At 45.8% G+C, this 22762-nt stretch overlaps 1 protein-coding gene and 1 long non-coding RNA gene across 7 annotated transcripts in view; both read right to left on the bottom strand.

Moving 5' to 3' along the window:
• The window catches only part of ALG14 (ALG14 UDP-N-acetylglucosaminyltransferase subunit), a 58012-nt gene extending 47019 nt beyond the window's left edge, over nucleotides 1-10993 (bottom strand). For 3 of the 6 annotated variants that reach the window (XM_081866188.1, XM_081866189.1, XM_081866187.1), the window contains exon 1: nucleotides 2633-2789. In XM_081866188.1, the coding sequence (XP_081722314.1) occupies nucleotides 2633-2774 (142 nt within the window). In that variant the 5' untranslated portion in view covers nucleotides 2775-2789. Of the gene's footprint in view, nucleotides 1-2632; nucleotides 2797-10572 lie in introns of those variants that run through there. The other 3 variants (XM_081866191.1, XM_081866190.1, XM_081866192.1) reach the window with 3 other exon arrangements.
• Nucleotides 1-22762, bottom strand: part of LOC309344064 — a 207222-nt gene that overhangs the window by 34187 nt on the left and 150273 nt on the right. The window lies entirely within an intron of this gene.

Here is a 22762-nt window from a genome sequence, read left to right as displayed (position 1 = left end):
CCCACTCAGCATTATCTATGCTGATTGACAGCTGCTCTTGGAGGGTTTCAGAAAGGTCTCTCCCGGTTGTGTCTGGAGGACACTGAGGATTAAATGTGGGACCTTCTGCGTGTAGAACATTGAGAAATACCCTTTACCCAGAGGCTGCTGCATTTAATAGTATAGTCATACTGCGCGGCACTATTGAGACTAACCAATAGCTTACCCTGCTGCTATGCTGACTCCCTCCACAGAGCCAGCGCTGGGTGTTGGTGGTTAGGTGTCAGACTAGGACCTGGGAGACCAGGGTTCAAATCCTCACTCAGCCTGGGTGACCTAGGGCCAGTCAATGCCTCTCAGCCTAACCTACCTCACAGGGTTGTTGTGGGGATTAACTGAGGAGAACCCTTGTATGCTGTCTTGAGCTCTTTATGAGAAAAAGGTGGGTGTAAAAGCAATAAATAAATAAATATTCCATGAATAGATAAATGAAACAGGGTTCTCATGCTATTCGTAGTTATCTTGAAGGGAGAACTTCAGCAAGGTGCAGCTTTCTCATCAAAGCCCTACGACAGCAGGAGACGCAAGTGGGAAAATATTCACCTATATATAGCAATTAGATGAACCGCTGTGCATGGGTCTGGCTACCCAATTTACATCCTTTAAACTCAAGACTCTATAGTCACACGGCCCCTTCATCCTCTGGCACAGAGTAAGCCATGCCATGAGTTCACCCACCTTGGTGTAGGCTTGGCCCATGAGATTTTGCTGCGTGAGATGATGGACAAGGTGACACCTCCCCCACAGAAGCCATTCAGTTGGCTGTTCCACAGTATCCTCCACACCAGGCTAATTTGGGGAGCACAGGGCAAACTCTATGGTATACACAAATAAGAAGCTGCCTCATACACTTACTGGCAGCCAGACTCCAGGATTTTAGACTGGGTCTCTACCAGCCCTACCTGGAGATTCCAGGGATAGAACCTAGGACATGGGTAGGCAAACTAAGGCCCGGGGGCCGGATCCAGCCCAATCGCCTTCTAAATCCGGCCTGCGGATGGTCCAGGAATCAGCATGTTTTTACATGAGTAGAATGTGTCCTTTTATTTAAAATGCATCTCTGGGTTATTTGTGGGGCATAGGAATTTGCTCATTAATTTTTTTCAAAATATAGTCTGGCCCCCCACAAGGTTTGAGGAACAGTGGACTGCTGATCTAGGACCTTCTTCATGTAAAGCAGATGCTCTACCATCAAGCTGTGGCCCTTCCCAAAAGCTATCCTCTCACACCTTGCTGCTGCACACTCACAATTCATTCATTTATTTCATAAAATATATACACTGCTTTTTTTTTGTTTTCAAAACCCACAAACAAACCTGAAAGTGGTTTTTTAAAATAAAAAGCTGCTTCCTGATGTGGTCATCTCACGTGACATTTCGATTTGTAAATTAATTAGCATTTTAATTTTCTGTCATGGGCAACTATGTGCTTTGGACCATCTCTGTAGCACCTACTCTTTATATAAGGAACAGCACATACTTTAAAAGCATATTATGACAGCTCCACGGGACATAAAGAAACATCCCTATTTCAGAGCAGATATTATTATCGTATTGACTGAGATGAGCCTGCGCTTCGCCTGCAAGTGTTCACCCGTGCATCAAATGCAGCTTGGTGCCAGCCATCCGCCATGAGGCTTACGCTACAGGGCAAAGGACTTCAAGGTGGTGGGACATCTGCATTCATAAACATGCAGCTGTCACAAATGCTGCACATTAGAAATGCCGCATACAACTTCCGTGTTACAACAGCTAAGCTGGCTAATGGTCTGTTTCTGTGCACTGTTCAATGTGCTGGTTATGACTTGCAAAGTCCTATATGGCTTAGGTCCTACGTAACTGAGATTGCATTCCCTCCTACAAACCTGCCCGAGTTCTGAGATACTCCGGGGAGGCCTTTCTCTCACTCCTGCCACTCTCACAGGCATGCTTGGTTGCGGTGTGGTATAAGGCCTTCTTTGTGCCTGCTCCAGGACAACTTTGGAACTCCTTGCCTAGAGAAGCTAGACTAGCTCCCTCTATCCTTCCTCCAGCAGCTGAAGACCTTCTTTATCCCAACAGATTTTTGGGGATAGTGTGTTTTGAATTAAAGGGCTGGGGCCTTGCTGTTTTCACGGTAATTATCTGTATGTTCTTAGTAAATTATATTATATTATAATGCTTGGTTGTTGTTTTTAATGTTTATTTCCGCTGCAAGCTGCCTTGAGTCTCTGTCTGGGGAAAATGCGGAATTAATAATAATAATAATAATAATAATAATAATAATAATAATATAGCCGCAATGCACGAGAACGGTTCTGTAAGATGCTTTCCGGCTTTGCATCCCCCTCAGCTAAAACTAGTCATTTTAGCTGGTCGACTTATAAATTGATTCGAGGCTCCACACGGTGGTTCCCCGGAACCAAATGAACCTCAGATCCATGCAAACCTCTACCCGCTGTATGAACTACAGATCCCAGGATGCCTCGCGCCAAAGGACGCTGTGAGGGGGAAAGCTTGCCGCTGTGCTTGCTGGGTATTGTAGTCCGGGTGAACTAGGCCACGCTTTGCTATACAAAGCGCGGAGCGGGAAAACTCCGCCGTCTTTTTCTTACCAGAACCGGCCACCACCAGGAGGCTGACGGCAGCATTACGCGGGACGTGCGCTCGCCTCGTTCGGAAGAACCGCGCGGCGAAGAGAAACGGCAAGAGCAAAAGGAAAGCTGCGATGCCCAGAGTCGCCCAGGAGGATTCCATGGGGAAGACACTAGCTAGGGCGGCGGACTACGGGAGCCGAAGCAGCTCAAAAATATTTAATCGTCGCCTTGCCACCCATCGCCTGTTTTCTTTTGGGTTTTTTTTTCCCCAGGCAGCGCCTGTAGGTAGATGCAGATGGTGTTTATTTCAAAAGGGGAACGTTTCCTGGAACTAGCAAGCTTTTCCATTTTCGAAACGGGAATGTTTAGGAATGTGTAGGGTGAGAATTGTACTGTCTATAGTTATGCTGATAGTATGTGTTTTAATCACTGCTTTTTTTCCTAGGGGGACGCATACACTTAAACTTTTTGTGAATCTTTATTCTTTTGTCCCGATTTTAACTATAAAATGGTGGAAACAAAATAAAATAAATAAAATTAAATTTTAAAATTCCTTCCAGTAGCACCTTAGAGACCATCTAAGTTAGTTATTGGTATGAGCTTTTGTGTGTATGCACACTTCTTCATGCACATGAAAGCTCATATCAATAACTAACTTAGTTGGTCTCTAAGGTGCTACTGGAAGGAATTTTTAAGAATTTATTTTATTTTATTTTATTTCGTTTCAACTACAGCAGACCAACACGGCTACCTACCTGTAACTATAAAATGGTGAAAACAAAATAAAAGAAAAAAAAATCCTTCCAGTAGCACCTTAAAATGGTGGTTTTCTTGAGTCAAAATGAGAGTACCCCTAAACATTTTTAAAGGAAAAAAGCACTGGTTTTAAAACTTGTTCCTAAATCCTTAAATCTGGAGAGGAAGTTCTGAGTTCAGCAAAATATATTCTTACCTTTTTGGAAGGAAATTCAGTAAGGAGGACTAGAGAACCTGTGGCCCTCCAGCTGTTTATTTATTTTATTTTCTGTCTCACCTCTTTCTCACTTTTTGTCCTACTTTTTTCCCTCCAAGGCTCTCAAGATGCTGTGCATGGTTCTCTTCCTCCTCATTTAATCCTCACAAAAAATCCTGTGAGGCTGAGAGGCAATGACTGGCCCAAGGCCACCCAGTGAGCTTCATGGCCAAGTGGGGATTTGAACTGTGGTCCTCCTGGTCCTAGTCTGACACTCTAACCACTGTTGGACTCCAACTCCCATCAGCTCCAGCCAACATGGCAAATTATTGGGAATGATGGGAGTGTGGTTCATCATAGGTTCCCCACAATTGACAAGCACTGCTGCCTATCAATACACGTCTTTACTGTCTCACAGACCTGGTTAAAGTTTAACCTGTGCCCCTTTGCTGTCCTACATCCCTAAATTTTTTGCTATAGCCTTGTTCACCTTGAATAACAATAATTTCACATCCTGCTTCTGTCCAAAGACAACAGCCTTATTGCAACATGATCTTCCGCCTTAGGAGTTTCTTTCCCTAGAGTTGGTTTCATGCATCTGGTGAATTAATACAGTGGTGCCTCGCAAGACAAAATTAATCCGTTCCGCGAGTCTCTTCGTATAGCAGTTTTTTCGTCTTGCGAAGCAAGCCCATTGACAGCTTAGCGGATTAGCGCTATTAGCGGTTTGGCAGCTTTTAGCGGATCAGCTGATAAGCGGCTTAGGGCTTAGGAAAAGGGGGGGGGGAGGGAAAAAACCCCGCAGGAACTCGCAAGACATTTTCATCTTGCGAAGCAAGCCCATAGGGAAATTCGTTTTGCGAAGCGCCTCCAAAACGGAAAACCCTTTCGTCTAGCGGGTTTTCCGTCTTGCGAGGCGTTCGTTTTGGGGGGCACCACTGTAAGCTCTTGTCTCCCAAATTTCATGCCACAATAAAGCTTCAGTCCTAAACATACTATGCAGGAAGGGAGTAAAGGGAACAAAGTACTACAGTACAGGGGATCTTACTCCATGTAAATGTAAACATTGGGCTGCAGAGTCTCTTAAGATGCCACAAAATTCACTGTTTTTGTGATATCAGGTGATCACAGCTGTTTTCAGGAATTTATGTTTCCATATTGCTCACCTTTCTAAGTAGTGAGTATAGGCCTTCAGATTGTGGGAGAAGAAGCTCTATTGCCTGCCAGGTATGCAAGTCTGAAAACCGGCCAGGTGACATGTGATGTGATTTTCAGTCATGGTATTACAAAAGCCAGGAGGTATCATGTTGCAGAATGCAAGCTGTACTTATTAATAATTATGTCAGTGTGCTGTACCTTGATGAAACCAAAGCATATAGTTAATCTGGTCATGGCTCCAGAAATTACCTTTTCACCTTAATGCGGACTCTCAAGACTATTTTTTGTATATTAATTTGTTTTGGGCAAGGGCCCTAAAAATTTGGTTTGAACCTGAAACTCTCCCTTGTCACCATCTGACAAAAATCATACACTGCCAAAGCAGCAGCAGGAAGTTGCCTTTGAAGTACTTTTTCATGGCAAAAGAAACCACATTTTTGCATTATGGAACTTTTCAAAAGAAAGCAAAACTTTATATATTAAGTTCATTTTAGCTGTAGCATCCAGATTGGAGGAAAAGCTCTCCTAGAGTCAGTGCTGGATTTACGTATAAGCTAAACAAGCTATAGCTTAGGGCCCCACTCTCTTGGGGCCCCCCCAAAAATTTAAAGGAAAAAACCTGGATGTACATTTCTAAAATATAAGATAAAAAACAAATAAAATAAAACCTACATACAGCAACAGTGGCAACTGACTTTAGATATCTATTAGGTCCACAAATTACCATATAGGATATATTCAATTCAAGTGACAATTTGTTGTTGACAAAGGACAGCTGGACATATAAAGGGCTCCATTACCTTCAGTAGCTTAGGGCCTCATCAAACCTAAGTCCAGCCCTGCCTAGAGTGCATTAAATCAGGTGGAGAACCTTTTTCCTATGAAGGACCACTGAAGAGGAAACAGGGATTAGTGAGCTGGGAGAGTCGGTGGCAGAGAGAAGTTCAGAATCAGAGGCAGAGGCTGGAGCAGGAGAGTAGGAGGAGGGGGGCCAAGAGGCAGAGATGAGTCAGGCTGGTGAAGAGTTATGGGTGTCTCCCCCTCCAGCTGCGACAAGCTCCCCTGCTCGCTGGTCTCCCAGAACCACAAGAGGCATGGAGAGTGCGGAGGATAAGTTAGCTTTACATAGGCACAGTCTCAGAGTGCTTGGGGGAAACCCTGGAGAAGAAGGGACTTGGGTAGCTGTGGGGAGACAGGGACCTTCAGTCTCAGCAACCACTTCATGGGGACAAGACCTTTTGGAGATGAGTTGCAGATCCTGTTTTTTCTAACAAAGAATCCAACTTGCTCAGTGTGATTTATAGCTGGCTCACTACTGTTGGGTAAAGTGGTTATATTGCATAACTAGGATAGGGATGAGGTCTGGAGACTCTCCTCAGGCCATACCCTGTCCTAGTACTCTTTGAGTGTTTTTGTATTCCAGGAACATACCATTGAAGTCTGAAAATGCCTCCTGCTTCCTTGGATGGAGAACAAAGAAAAGTGTCTGAATGTGTTTGGAAACTAGCTCAACATACAAAGATACCTTTCGCATCTATTGCTCAGCCTGCTTTTGCTTCTGGCCCTGCCTGCCATGTGCTGCTCAGAAGCCTTACCCAAAAGGGAATGGCTGAAAAAGATTCCCTACCCCTCAACTAAGACTTTGGAATCCAGAATTCAAATCCTGATTCAGCCATGAAGCTTGCTGAATGACTTGGGCCTGTCATTATTTCACTCTAACCTATGTCGCAGGATAAAAAGATGTTGAGCTATGTATGCCACCTTGCAGTACTTAGAGGAAAGGTAAAGGTAAAGGGACCCCTGAGCATTAGGTCCAGTCGCTGACGACTCTGGGGTTCGGCACTCATCTTGCTTTACTGGCCAAGGGAGCCGGTGTACAGCTTTCAGGTCATGTGGCCAGCATGACTAAGCCGCTTCTGGCGAACCAGAGCAGCGCACGGAAACGCCGTTTACCTTCCCACCGGAGCAGTACCTATTTATCTACATGCACTTTGACATGCTTTTGAACTGCTAGGTTGGCAGGAGCAGGGACCGAGCAATGGGAGCTCACCCCATCACGGGGATTCAAACCGCCAACCTTCTGATCGGCAAGCCCTAGGCTCTGTGGTTTAGACCACAGTGCCACCCACATGGAGGTGCCCATTGAGGTGGTCCAAAGACCAGGGATGGAATCATAGCATCCAGAGGATCTTATGAAACAAGGTAGAAGTTGTTTCCCAACTCAGGATTAAATTAATACCCTTTGGAGGCCATGGTTTTGGAGTGGGGGAAATGGAAGAAACTCCTTGGGATAATGATTCTAGTACGCACTTACTAATAGCCTTTTGGAAGCTGGCATCAAGTGAGATCAGTTCAGCTGTTTCATTGCCAAATGCCTATGGATCTGACTGAGAAAAACTAGAAATAGAATGTGCTGAAAGAGCTTTCCATAACAGACAAGCTGAGTGGCACTGTCTATAGAAGAAAATGCTGCATATGTAGTAATTGAGAGGATTTGCTCATGAAAAAATTCTTTTGTTAGTAATCTGTAGAGTTTGCAAAATTCCATGGAAAAACAATTCTCAATTGCTTTTTAAAGCAGCCAAGAGAAGGGGAGAATCTAGTAGTACCTTAATTTTTTTAATTGAAAGTTCTTTTCTAAGGACTTCCCTCACAAATTTTACAAATGCCATTTCTTAACAACAACAACAACAAAAAGCCCCCAGTTGTTTTTTTTTTAAAGCACCTTTTCATAAATAAAATACGGTAAGTTTCTGTCTTAACTCACAATTTTGAAAGCTTGCAATATAATAGATAATAATCTTTATGGGGCGGGGGGGGGTGGAGAAAGCTTGCAATAAATGGGAACCAACTTAGTGCCCTCCATATGTTGTTAGATTCCGATTACCATCCACCCTAGCCATTATGGCCAGTGGTCAGATATTACGGGAGTTGTTGAAAACATGAAAAGCACCACATCGGAGAAGGTGGGGGTACTGATTTACTTCAATAGAGCTAAACCTATAATCCATGCTACCTAGCTCAAAATATTTGCATTTGTTTTAATCTTGCCTGAAGTGATGGGAGGGGTACTGTTCTTTTCCCCACTGGATATTCCTGAAAAACAGGGTCTAGAAAACTACCGCTGAGTGTCTGACTTGGCTCGGAGTTCATTATGTTGCTACCTGTGCAGCGTGCATTGGGTAGTGACCTGAGAAGGGAATACTTTTGCTTCCCTAAGTGGTCCTTACCTCACCTACTAGAAAGCAAAGGCCAATTGATTTAATATACAAAATTAATTGCAGATAACAGTTAATTATTTGAAAATGTAACGGTATTTTAATTTAGTAAACAGTTTGTGGAGACATGATGGAGTGTGTGTATTCTGTTGTCCCCAGGTGACATTGATCCTCGCTGACCATCAGCCATTCAGGCTGGGGTTGCAGGGGGTTGGGAGTTCAACAGCATTTGGTGGGCCACATGTTTCTCACTTCTGATTTAATAGGATGAGGATGATCCTAGATAAGCCTTGGGCTTGTGCCTCACTCCTCCTCTGGTTCAGCCATTAGGAGGTTGGAAACTTTTGCTTTTCATTAACCACAGCTTGCTGTGTCATCTGTATCTGAACAAACTCTAAACAAAACAAATTCCTTCCAGTAGCACCTTAAAGACCAACTAAGTCAGTTCTTGGTATGAGCTTTCGTGTGCATGCACACTTCTTCAGATACACTGAAACAGAAGTTTCCAGACCCTTCTATATAGTGAGAAGATGGGGAGGGGTATTACTCAGAAGGGTGGTGGGAATGGGTGATTGGCAGATAGCTGTGATGAGCCTGTTGACGACTCTTAACGACTGCAATAGGTCTTACAGGAAAAAGCAGTACAACGCATCATCAGAGATCTGCAACCTCTCCTGGACAATGACAGTTCTCTTTCTCAAGCTCTGGGAGGAAGACCTTTCATTGCCTACAGACAGCCACCCAGTCTTAAACAACTCCTAACCCACAATAATACTACAACCAGACCTAACACGGACACTGGCACCAGAGCCTGCAATAAACCCAGATGCCAACTTTGCTGCCACATACACCCGGACAACACCATTACTGGCCCCAACAACATCACACATACCATCTCGGGACTATTTAATTGCTCATCGTCTAACATTGTATATGCCATAAAATGCCAACAGTGTCCTTCAGCTCTCTATATTGGGCAAACAGGCCAGACCTTACGCCAAAGAATAAACGGACATAAATCGGACACCAGGAATCACAAGACAGAGAAACCAGTAGGAGAACACTTCAATCTCCCAGGACATTCTATACAAGATCTCAAAGTAGCTGTTTTACTACAAAGGAATTTCAGAAATAGACTGGAAAGAGAAGCTGCTGAATTACAACTTATCACCAAACTTAAAACCATGGAGAAACCTGGTCTGAACAAAGACCTTGGATTCTTATCTCATTATACATGACAAAGCCATTTTTCACCTTTTCACCCCTTGCTTTTTCCTGTAAGACCTATTGCAGTCGTTAAGAGTCGTCAACAGGCTCATCACAGCTATCTGCCAATCACCCATTCCCACCACCCTTCTGAGTAATACCCCTCCCCACCTTCTCACTATATAGAAGGGTCTGGAAACTTCTGTTTCAGTGTATCTGAAGAAGTGTGCATGCACACGAAAGCTCATACCAAGAACTGACTTAGTTGGTCTTTAAGGTGCTACTGGAAGGAATTTGTTTTGTTTTGACTATGGCAGACCAACACGGCTACCTATCTGTAACTGAACAAACTCTGGCAGAAAGACACTTACTTCAAGGTATAGTTTAAGAAGCTGGCTTGTTTCAACACACTGTAGTTAAGATTAATCATAGTTTAGGGTTAATGTAATGTTAAACTGTGGTTAATGCAGAAACTCTCCCAGGAGGAGAGGCACAGCTTGTCCTCATTACATTAAATCATTTTTTTTAACTTTATGTGCAAACTGGGCCAATGGATAGAGACAATATTTTTCTCTATCTTATAATACTATTTGGTAACACTGCTTTAAGTTAGTTAGTAGTAGGTTCAGGGTAGGGAAAAGGAAGTGCATCTTCTCAAGGTGGGAATTCTGTAGCACAATATGTGGGGGACTACTAGCTTAAATGACTTTTGATGGAAATTTGATAAATTGATGAAGGATAGCTAATTAACATATTTTAGCCATGGTAGTTAAGTGAAGACTCCATGTGCAGGCCAGACAGGATAGCTTATCACAAGAAAGTCCCAGACCTCTTACCCTGCTGCTAATATTGAGCACTATACAGCCTCAGAATTAAGAAGTCAAAGTTACATCAACGCTAGGCCATTTCTAATGAATCTTCATTATAACCATTTGAAGTACAACAATTTAGGGCTTGATCACACTTCTGTTTGTCCAGTGTCTAGAAAGCATGGGTCCAAGCAATTTTCCACTGGTCCAGTGCATTCTAGGCACAAGTCTGAGCAGTTTTGCCTTTACCCCACTACTTTCCCCTTGAAAATCTGCTCTTTAGTGCTAAATCAGAACAAATGGCAATCCACAGAAAGCCCAATTGCTGTTTGATCCAATTCAGCTCTACAGATTGGGTTTCCCGGAGGGAAAGCAGCAGGGGAAATGGAGGTGTGAATAAGCCCTTAGGTAAAATAGGTAAAGGTAAAGGAACCCTAGACAGTTAAATCCAGTCAAGGGTGACTATGGGGTGTGGCACTCATCTCGCTTCCAGGCTGAGGGAGCCGGTGTTTGTCCACAGACAGCTTTCTAGGTCATGTGGTTGGCATGACTAAACTGCTTCTGTCATAACAGGACACCGTGACGAGTGCCAGAGTGCACGGAAATGCCATTTACCTTCACAGGTCCCAGCCCCCAAAACAGGAGAAAACAAGCTTGATCCATCTTGCATGTGGCGACCCTTTGAAGATGGCTGTCATAAAGAACAAAGAAATGGAGGAACAATTACTACAAAACTCCAACATGGGGGAAAAAGGAAAACGTGTCAGTTGCCAATCTAATCTCTATGTTTACGCCAACTTTTTTTTAATAAAAAAACCAACTTTTCGTAACATACTTGTGAAAACAAGTTAATGAATGAATCGATTTATTTCGGTCATTGACGAGAATGGAAAACAGTTAAAGAACTCACTCACCTGTTCCTAAAACAAACAAGAAATTGCACTGGGCCCTGCAATATCAGGTCAATGCATGCCGTGGGTGGACCAAGCCTCATATCCAACTCCTGGTTCCAAAATTGGATTCACACTGTGTCCTTACATAGAGAGCATACTTGTTAAGTTGTGGGTTGACATAGCAGACGGCACAGCGATTTCTCCAAGTAGCTCTTTATTTTGTAAGCTGGAATAGAACTGACTGCAAACAGCTCAGCCGGCCTGCTTTTATAGGCAGCCGGCTGTCAACATTGTAGCAACAACAGCCCAGAGTTCCCGCCTAAAATAACTGACGTGGACCTGAGTGAAAACTATCTACAGACCTGAGTGAAAACTATATACAGTATCCCCCTGCTGGCCCAGGGTGAAACTTCACTACATAACACCCCTCCCCACCGAGATAAGGCGTTAGTTACAATCGTAATGGTTTCCTTATATACAGCACTACGCGTAATGGTTCAATTAGGCACAAAAGCATATCGGTTACATTTCCCATACTTAGACCAACAGTGATACATGTCCAACAACATAGTCCTTTAAATAAGATGGGCGCTTGGGAACTCTGCCAGACCGCCGGGGACTGGTAGCCAAGTCCGGATGGCCACACAGTTCTTGCTGAGGCTGTGGTGCGACCCTAGGTGGCGTTGGAACCAACTCCCCTGGATCCGCTGCTGTGGGTGGAGCCTCCGCAAGTGGAGTGGTCTGAGTCTGTGGTAAGTCTGGCAGACCCTCTGAAGCGGCTTGGTTCGGCTCCACGCTGGCAGTTTGCGAGGGAGGTGTAGGTGGGGCCTCGCCATCTGTACGTGTCTCTTCTGGAGCCGCAAGCGCAGTTGGGGGCACTTCGGTAGTGTCCAAGTCCCCAACCCTGCGCCTAAGCTGGTCTATGTGCCGTCGCCACAAGCGTCCGTCTTCGAGTGCCACCTGGTACGAGCGAGGTCCAGTGACTCCCACTACTGTGGCTGGCACCCAAGGAATGTCCCCCACATAGTTCCGGACAAAGACCTGGTTTCCTGGGACAAATGACCGTGGCGCGTTGGCACAGCCTGGGGGTTCAGCCACGGCAAAGTCCGGGTGTAGCCGGTCGAGCAGTGACCTGAGGCGGCGGCCCATAAGCAGTTCAGCAGGACTCCTCCCTGTGGCCGCATGAGGGGTGATGTGTTGCACGAACAAGTATTCGGCGACCCACTCATGCCAGTCTCCCCGGTCCAGGCGCGCCAGTGCCTCTTTTGCCGAGCGCACCATTCTTTCCGCTTGCCCGTTGCTGGATGGATGAAAGGGTGCCGTTAGGGCATGGCGGATGCCCAGTCCCAAAAGATACCGCTCAAACGTGCCTGACGTGAACTGCGGTCCGTTGTCAGAGACAAGGACATCAGGACACCCATGCGTTGCAAACAGGCCTCGCAGCACCCGGATGACAGCTTCGGTAGTGGTGGAGGGCATCAGGGCGACCTCCAGCCATTTGGAATAGGCGTCCACCACTACCATAAAGGTCCGGCCGTGAAAGGGGCCAGCCAGATTGATGTGCACCCTTGACCAGGGTGTCTTTGGCGTCTCCCAGGTGTGTCCCTTAGCTGCCGGTGGTGCAGGCCTCGACTCTTGGCACGCTTGACAGGCGGACACCCAGGCAGTGATGGCATCGTCCATATTAGGCCACCAGACGTAACACCGAGCCAACGCCTTCATTTTGACAATTCCCAGGTGGCCAACGTGCAGAGCCTCCAGGACGCGCTGACGGAGTCCCTGGGGAATCACGACGCGGTCTCCCCACAGCAGACAGCCACGATGAGCTGAGAGTTCATGTTGTCTGGTTGCGAAGGGCTGGAACTCTGATGCAAAAGGCCCTTGTGGCCACCCCTTCCACACCCAGTTGAGCACCCGGCTGATGGTGCGATCCTGGGCAGACGCGGAGGCCACAGTGGCAGCCGATACAGGCGCTGCCGGAAGATCCTCAATCAGAAGGAGCGATGAAGCTGGAGCCGGGTCTTCCACAAATGTTGGAAGAGGGCAACGGCTGAGGGCGTCGGCATGGCCCATCGATTTCCCCGGGCGATGGATGAGCCGGTAGTGGTAGGCAGCCAGGAAAACAGTCCATCGCAGCATGCGTGGCGAGAGGACCGGTGGAGTTGGACGATCACCGGCGAGGAGGCCCAGGAGTGGCTTGTGGTCAGTGATGAGGTCAAAAGTCCTGCCATAGAGGTATTCATGGAACCTCTTCACTCCAGCCACAAGTGCCAGTGCCTCCTTGTCGAGCTGGCTGTAATTCCGTTCCGTCGGAGATAGCGTCCTGGAAAAGTAGGCGAGCGGTGCTTCTCTTCCGTCTGGAAAACGGTGACTAAGGACAGCACCGATGCCAAAAGGTGAGGCGTCGCAGGCAAGGACCAGCGGCCTGGATTCACTGTACTGTACCAGCACACTGTCTGATGAAAGGAGAGCCTTGACCGCGTTGAAGGCCGCCGTCTCCCGATGACCCCAGGCCCAAGGCGTCTTAGTGCTAAGGAGTCGGTGAAGAGGCTCAGCCACTGTGGCTTTGTGGGGCAGGAACATGTTATAAAAGTTCAGCAGCCCCAGGAACGCCTGTAACTCCGTCTTGTTCTTTGGGGTGGGGGCCTGCTGGATAGCGTGGATCTTGGATGTGGTCGGGTGAAGGCCGGAGGCATCGATAAGATAGCCCAGGAACTCTACCTGTGGAACGGCGATCTGGCACTTCTCCCTCTTTACCTTGAGCCCGGCCTCTTGGAACCTGGTCAGCACGGCACGGAGGCGCTCGAACAGCTGCTGGTGTGAGTCTGCAGACACCAAGACGTCATCAAAATATGGTACCACGCCCGGAAGCCCTTGCAGGAGACGCTCCATAAGGCTTTGGAAGATGCCAGGAGCCACACTCACCCCGAACTGCAACCGGTGGCAACGGAATGCCCCCCGGTGGGTGACGATCGTCTGGGCTTCAGCAGTGGCATCATCGACTGGCAGTTGTTGATAGGCTTGGGCAAGGTCCAGCTTAGCGAAGACCTTACCCTCACCCAGGGAATGCAGCAGGTGTTGGACAACAGGAACCGGATAAGCGTGCTGCTGAAGTGCCTTGTTGATCGTGCACTTGTAGTCAGCGCAGATTCTCACCGACCCATCTGGCTTGACAGGCGTGACGATGGGGGTTTCCCACTTGGCGTGGTCAACCGGCTCCAAAACTCCTTGGGCGATCAGTTTGTCCAGTTGTTCGTCCACCTTAGCCTTGAGAGCAAAGGGAACCCGGCGTGGCTTTAGCTTGATGGGGGCGACTTGTGGATCAAGGCTAAAGGAGATGGGTGTACCTGTATATTGCCCCAAGGTGCCGTCAAAAACCTCGGCAAAGTCTTTGACCAGACCCTCAGTCTCTGCGTTAGAGATGCAGTTGATGCCGGTGACTTCCAGGCCGAGGGCATCAAACCAGTCTAGCCCTAGGAGGCTTGGCCGCTGACCTTCGACCACCACCAACTGGAGCAGGCCCGAAAAATCCTTGAAGGCGATCCGGAACGGCCAACGCCTACCATGGGAATGTCGTTTCCCTGGTAGTCTCTCAGGTGTACGCGGTGAGAGTCGAGTTGCCTTTTGGACACTCTGGGTACCAGTCTTTTGATGGTGCTCCATGACACGATGGACAGGGCAGACCCGGTGTCGATCTCCATGTCACATGGAGCTCCTTCAATGAGCACCGTGACGTTCAGCTTGCGTTGCGTAGGCGAGTCGGTTTGGCCAATCGTGGTTCCAGACGGGCAGCGGCAGTTGGTGAGAGCGAAACAACTTTCCTTGGCAGACTGGAGTGAAGACTTGGACTTGCGAGTCGATGAAGGGGGGGTGTCAGACGGAGCCGATCGGCAGACCTTAGCGATGTGGCCCCTTCTGGAACACTTCCTACAGATGGCGTCTCTGAATCGACACTTGGAACGGGAATGGTTGCCTCCGCAGCCGGCACATTCCGGTTGGCCCTTGGACTTCTGTTGGAACTTCCTGCGCTCCCGCTTTGTCTGGTGCACGTCATCGTCTTCACTGGAGGATGCCTCATCACTGCTGGCCTCTTCATGATGCACCGGAACTGGCTCCCTAGCAAGACGCGGGCTGCTGGACTTGCGGATCTCCTGGGCGGAGCGTTCAGCAGCTTCTGAGGCCACAGCCTCCTCAATGGCTTTCTGTAGTGTGAGGTCTGGCTTGGCGAGGAGACGCCGTTGCAGATGGATGTCCCGGACCCCGCAGACGATTCGATCCATCAGGGCATCGTCTTAAGTCTCGGAACTCACAGTGCATCCCATCCTCGTCGCCAGTGTTAAGTTGTGGGTTGACATAGCAGACAGCACAGCGATTTCTCCAAGTAGCTCTTTATTTTGTAAGCTGGAATAGAACTGACTGCAAACAGCTCAGCCGGCCTGCTTTTATAGGCAGCCGGCTGTCAACATTGTAGCAACAACAGCCCAGAGTTCCCGCCTAAAATAACTGACGTGGACCTGAGTGAAAACTATCTACAGACCTGAGTGAAAACTATATACAGTATCCCCCTGCTGGCCCAGGGTGAAATTTCACTACATAACAATACTGTATTACATATTCAACTGCTAAGAACAGATACTTTGATATTAGCCAGAAGGCTGAGAAGCAATTATAAATTGCTATTTGATGTGGCATGAATTTTAATACAGTAGTGCCCCGCAAGACGAATGCCTCGCAAGACAAAAAACTCGCTAGACGAAAGGTTTTTTCGTCCGCGATTTGCCTCGCAAGACGAATTCCCCTATGGGCTTGCTTCGCAAAACGAAAACGTCTCGCGACTTTGTTTCCTTTGTGTAAAAACCGTTAAAACCAAGGGTGCTTAGCTTGAGCAGCTGCAGTTGCGACTTGACTTCGAGGAGCAACTGTTAGCACGTGGTTTGGTAGCCTTTTCTCAGACTTTGCTCACTTTTGAAGATTTTCCAAAACTTTTCCAGAACTTTTCCAGAACTTCTCTTTCATCCATTTGGTAAGTTAAACTTTTAAAACTTTTTTGGGGGGGTTTGGATTTGGGGTTGGGGTGTTTGGGATTCAAGGACTTGGTGTTGGGAAGGGGTTTGCGATAATCTGGGGGCTTGTGGGCCTTTTTTGGGAATTTTTATGATTTTCTGTGACCACTGGGCCAGGTTGGGTTTTTTTTGAAAATTTTTCTGAGTTTGAATTTCTGAGTGCTGGCTGGCTAGGGGAACAGTTGGGGAGGTTTCTGCAGAAATCTGGGACCATGTGGGGTTTTTGGGGGAATTTTTATGATTTTCTGTGACCACTAGGCATGGTTGTTTATTTTCAATTTTTTTTTTCTGAGTTTGAATTTCTGAGTGCTGGCTGGCTAGGGGAACAGTTGAGGAGGTTTCTGCAGAAATCTGGGACCATGTGGGGTTTTTTGGGGAATTTTTATGATTTTCTGTGACCACTGGGCCAGGTTGTTTTTTTTTGAAAAATTTTCTGAGTTTGAATTTCTGAGTGCTGGCCATGTTGTTATTTTTTGAATTTTTTTTTTGTCTGGGTGGGGAAGCAGTTGGGGAGGGGTTTGCAATTTCTGTGTTGTGGGTGGGTTGGTGCGTGTCTGTGGGAGCAGTTGAGGTTTTTGAAGACATTGGTGATTTTTGAAGCTTTTCCTAAACTTATTTTGCAGCCATTTGAGGTTTCTGAGGACTTCGGTGGTTGATTGTTGAAGCTTTTCCAGAACTTCTCTTTCATCCATTTGGTAAGCTAAACTTTTAAAACTTTTTTGGGGGTTTTTGGATTTTGGATTTGGGGTTGGGGTGCTTGGGATTCAAGGCCTTGGTTCTGGGTTTTAATTTCTGTGTGGTGGGTGGCTGGCTGCTTTTGTATTTTTTGGGTTTGAAGCACATCACTGATTTTTTTTTCTGTTTCTGAGTTTACGAAGGTAGGAGCTGTGCTGCCATGGGACCCAAGAAGACTGCTGCTGCGGTGGCCGGCGAGAGGAAGGAGGAGAAGGTGACGCTGGAAATGAAGAAGGAGATCATCTGGAAGCACGACGGCGGAATGCGTGTGACGGACATCGCCAGGGAGTACGGCAGGAACCCATCGACCATCGGGACCATCCTGAAGATGAGGGAGAAGATCCTGGCGACTGATGCAGCCAAGGGAGTCACCAGGATCGTGAAGAACCGCCCAGCTGTCCTGGAGGAGGTCGAGAAGTTGCTGCTCATCTGGATAGAAGAGAAGCAGCATGCAGGGGACACAGTGTCTGAGGCCGTCATTTGTGAGAAGGCCAAGGCCTTGCACGCTGACCTCATCCGGGAACAGCCAGGAACCTCAGCCGAGCCAGAAGTCTTCAAGGCTAGCAGAGGTTGGTTTGACCGGTTCAAGACAAGATCTGGCATCCACAGCGTGGTCAGGCATGGAGAGGCTGCCAGTTCTGATGTTCCTGCGGCTGAAGACTTTGCAGCGGAGTTCCTGGAGGTTGTGACGACGGAGGGCTACGTTCCGCAGCAGGTCTTCAACTGTGACGAGACCGGGCTGTTTTGGAAGAGGATGCCCAAAAGGACTTTCATCACTCAGGAGGAGTCCAGGCTGCCTGGCCACAAGCCCATGAAGGACCGCCTGACCCTGGTGGAGGGGCACGACGACGAGCTGACCACCGTGGAGCTGGTCGAACTGCAGGCAGAGGCTGCGCAGGAGCAGGCCTCACTGGAAGAGGAGGAAGCAACTGAGGAACGGCTGTCCTCCGAAAGACTGAGGGACATTTGCCAGAAGTGGAAGGAGGTGCAGACTTTTGCAGATCTACACCACCATGAGAAGCACGTGGCACATGACGCTGGGAACTTTTATGATACGAGGGTCATGTCGTCTTTCAGGGAGCTGCTGAAAAGGCGGATAAAGCAGCAGACTATGGACAGGTTCTTGACCAAGAAGCAAAGAGTGGAAGAGGAGCCTTCTTCGAGTGGTCCCCCAGAGTCTTAGAAAATGTACTGTACACTTTGTTGATTTTTAAATGTTTTTCTGTCATGTTTATAAAGTTAATTTATTTTCCCTTCAATTTTTGAACTGCTCTTTACAGTATGTGTGACTTTAAAGAGCAGTTAATAAACTGTTGTTGTACCAAATTTGGCTTTGTTTGGACTTTTTTTGACCATAGGAACGCATTAATTGATTTTCAATGCATTCCTATGGGATTTCGTGCTTCGCAAGACGAAAAATTCGCTAGACGACAAAAATTGCGGAACGAATTAATTTCGTCTTGCGGGGCACCACTGTATCTGTTTGCTTGCGGAGTTTAAAAAGTGGTATGGATTTCTTGCACCATGTCTGGGACGGTGAGAGTAAAGCACAGGATGTTATGATAGCCTGGAAGCAGGTTGGGTGTGGCAGTTGAACAAAATACAAACAAAACATGTAAGGGTTTGTTAAATCCTCAGATTATGGCTATGTGGTTATATATTACAGTGTGATGTAATTGCTAGGTTTCTGGGCCTGGCATGTTCTCTCTTGAGAAAAGCAACCTGACCTTATTTTTATTGGGAAGCAAGCAGAAGTGGCAGTGTTGCATTCTGAGAAGTACAGAATAACCACATATTCACAGCAAGGCTTCTGGGAGATTTTGGATACTCTTCAGACTGGAAAATCAGCCCATTATTGAGGTGAGTAGTCATAACTTGGGCTCTTGATGTTCAATTACATGGTTTTAAGCTGATGTCTGCAAAAACCTGTGTACTTGGGAAGCACAATGTAAAGCTAGACCATAAAATGCTTGGGCAGAGATCGCTTTTGGTATCTACAGTATCTGTAGGATTTTCTGACTTCTCTGAGCCTTTATGGAGAAACATAATGCAAAAGAAAAGACAATGCAAATGTGCCATCAGTTACCTATCCCTATTATTTGCAGACTGAAAACAACAAAGTGAATACCAGTTGAATTCACTGGATTGATTTCCTTTCCAGACATGAGATGAGTATGTGGGCATTGGCAATTTCCACTGCCATTTCTGCTGGAATTCTTTGACATCTCTTTATATCATTGGCTACCTTGATATTTATCCACTTCACTATCTGCTGGGGTGTGTTTCTGAGCATGTGCCCATTATTGCATGCTCATGTACAAAGCTGTTTATAAATGTATCAGTTGTGGAATTACCCAGGAGGGTGGGAGTGAGGGAAATGAGGAAAACGTTGAGATTTCTTTTCAGTTTAGTGCCTTATTGTGTCTCTCTCCTGCTTTTTTTTTGTTTTAAACCATTGCAAATATATCTCGATTTCCCTTTTATTTAACCTATTTGTATCTGATGCCACTTGAATATGCAGAGGGTGCTGAGGCGTATAAAAAATGCACAAAGGCTTCACTCATCAATCCCCTTCCTGACCATAGCCTTCAAGAATAATTTATTTATCTAGGCTAGTCTATACCAAAAATGGTCACAGCGTGGTTTACAACAGAAGAAGCAGAAAACCAGCCACCCTGCTTCCAGTAAAAATGCAAACAATTCTAGCATATTATCAGCATTAATATACATATAATACTATATGTGTACGATACACCCAGGTCCCCCAAAGTAACCAGCAAATATAAAGATACAACAGTGCTTATAAATGTACAAAAATACTTATTTATACTTTTGTATGTTTTAAGTTTTTAATTTTCCTTCACTTTATTGCTCCATCTTTTTGTAAATTGTGGTGTGCATCATGGTGTATAAATTTTATTTTACACACACACACACACACACACACACACAGTGGAACCTTGGTTTTCAAGCGTCTCAGAAGCCGAACAATTCGGAAGCCAAATGCCGAAAACCTGGAATTCCTTCAGTTTTCAAACGCGCCTTGGAAGTCGAACGGCTTTCGAGGCGTGTTTCTCATTTCCCCCCATAGAACGTGCTGACAGCCCATTGCGATAAAATCATATAAAAGTTACATTAAAAAAAACCCAAAATACTGCCTAAGAACTAATCAGTAGAAACATTGCTACATTAATCAGAAACATAAAAATTAGATATTGAGGGCAACTCAAAAGCTCTCCAGAAGATGGCCATCTTAGCATGGTGTCCAGAAACCTGGGAGGGAGTTGAACTCTCCTTAAGGCTACGGGATGTAGGCTTGAATAAACATAGTTTCAGTGAAGTTTTGCCAAAGTTTCTTGTGCAAGGTTACCCTTTCCATTTAATAATTTTATACAATTTCCATTACCGAGAAAGTAATGCTGGCAGTATAGGTTATCTGTTTTTTTAAAAATTAATTTACTTTGTGATGTGTGTCTGTGTGTTTTCATGTGCATGCACCTAGAAACAAATTAAAATTCATTCACTATAGTGACACATTTTGGGTCTGAGAATATTCAAGGCAGGCAGATACCCCTGTGAATCAAAAGGCAAACATATAGTGAGCTGCGTTATTTCTAAAAGAGGATGGGGAGACAGCAGTTGTGCATGGAGTGAAAAGTCACTCCAGTTCAGCAAAGGTAACTCATAGTTAACAGCACAGTATTCAGCTATGATTGTGCAAAGTAGTGTATCTGCCGGGGGCAGGGCAGGAAGCAGCAAATCTAGATCAGGCCATGTTTTCATTTGGAATTAAGTTATTTGAGCGTATAAACATTTAAAACTTGCCCTGCTAATTCCAATGCACTTCATTTTCCATATGTTACAGGTATGGGCATACACCTATATATGTAGATAGATATGTAGATATGGGATTCAGGCAGACAGACAGACATAGCTGTATAAACAGGTATTATGCTCCATTTATTTTCATGCAGACATGTTGCATTTATTTTGAATTAAAATTACTTTAAAAAAACAAAAAAAGACCTAAATTGCAAGATCTCAGATCTTCATTACTATTGTTTGTATTTGGGCAATAATATAGACAAATAAAAGGTAAAGGGACCCCTGATTGTTAGGTCCAGTCGCAGACGACTCTGGGGTTGCGGTGCTCATCTCGTTTTACTGGCCGAGGGAGCCAGCGTACAGCTTCCGGGTCATGTGACCAGCATGACTAAGCCACTTCTGGCAAACCAGAGCAGCGCACGGAAACACCGTTTACCTTCCCGCCAGAGCGGTACCTATTTATCTACTTGCACTTTGACGTGCACTGTGGCCTAAACCACAGAGTCTAGGGCTTGCCGATCAGAAGGTTGGCAGTTCAAAGCCCGGCTACAGGGTGAGCTCCCGTTGCTTGGTCCCTGCTCCTGCCAATATAGACAAATACACCCTCCAAATTACAGTTATACTAAAATCATGGTTTCTCCGCTATTTGCTACATGCAGCACACACTTCAGCCCCTAAACCAGAAGTTGCAGTTGAGCTCTGTGTGTGAATCTAGCCATTAAGGCTGTAATCCTGTACACACATCCAGATAAATGAACTTAATGGAAATTTCTTCCAAGCAAGGGATGCCTAGGGTTGTGCTACAAATCAATGTTAATAAAAGAGATAGATCTTCCCCTCTCAGCAAACTTACAAAATAGCAGATAGTGAGCTTTAAAATTGCCAAAATAGTTGCCCTAAGCAACATTCTTTACATATTTCACAGATCTGAAGTTCCCAACATGGTGCCCACAGGCACAATGATGCTCCAGACACCCTACTTGGTTCCTGTTGAAGTTCCTTCTTCTCTTAATGTTTAATTCGTTTTGGAATTTTACAAGTTTTTCTTCTTGGTGGTGCTGCTGCATTGGCTGGAAAACTAAGTATGGGCCTCCAGCCACCCCACCCACTTCCTTTCTTCAGAATGCTTTTTCTCAGCAAAGGCAAAGAGAGCAGGGTAAATGGATGCTAATGCCTAACTATCCACCCGCTTGCCCATTTATTTATTTAAAAGTAAAGGAGACCCCATTGCTGCTTGGTAAGCAAAGGAATGAGTGTTTTGTCTCTTTGGTGGGAGGTGTCTGCTTGCTTTTTGATATGTGCACGCACACAAATACTTGTTTGTGTAATGCCTGTTTTACCTTTTTTTTGGGGGGGGTTGCTTCTTTCTTTCTGTGTGGCTAGCATTTTGGGGTGGATTTTGCCTGTTCTTTGTGATTTTCTGTGGTGGAATTTGCCTCTCTTTTGCAAGGGGGGCATTGTTGGTGGCTGGATTTTGCTTTTCTGGTGTGGTTTTGAGGGAGTGTGTGGTTGTGTTATTCCTGTACATTTCTTTTGTGATGGAGTTTGTATGGTTTTTGGACTGGATCTCTTTCTCTGAGCATCATCACTTTTCCTTTTTTTTTTTTTTTGTCTTTTGCGTGGCAAATATGTGGTTTGGGATTGGGATTCAGTTCATAATTTTGTCTTGCACTTAGTTTCTTGGGAAGTCATTTGACAAGCCAGGTCTCCTTGGCAGCCATTTTGTGACTAGGCAACCCCCCCCCCAGCCATTTATTGGTGGTGCCTATGACAGTTTCTCAGATTTCTAAATGTGCCCCTGATGCTGGATCCAATTAATTTTGACCATATATTTGTATGAGATGTACTGCAGGTAAGGCTTCCAACCTACCAGTTGGCAACCAGTTCTTTTGGCCAAATCCACACCATACATCAAAACCATTCTTATTCATGGCTCCCCTCCTCACTAAAGCATCCTGGGAAATGTAGCTTCAGGGTCTCTGAACAACTTAGTTCCCTTAACAATCTATAATTCCCAGGATTCTTGGTGATGGTGGGGAAGCCATGACTCTTAAAAATGGAATAAGTATGCTTTAAATGTGTGGTGTGGAAGTGACTTTAGTTTAGGTATGGGAACTTGTGGCCTTCCAGATGTTGTTTGACTACAACTACCACCATCCCTGTCCATTTTGCCGAATGTCTTGTTTCAGCAGCGATATCATAAAAGCCAATTTTTGTAAGATTGCGAATTTAAGCCGCACTTTAACTTTTCACAGTCGGAATTTGGAAAAAAAGTGAGGCTTATATTCA

Source organism: Podarcis erhardii (assembly GCF_964252035.2).
Source record: "Podarcis erhardii genome assembly, chromosome: 6".
Classification (NCBI taxonomy): Eukaryota; Metazoa; Chordata; class Lepidosauria; order Squamata; family Lacertidae; genus Podarcis; species Podarcis erhardii.
This window is presented reverse-complemented; position numbering and strand designations above follow the sequence as displayed.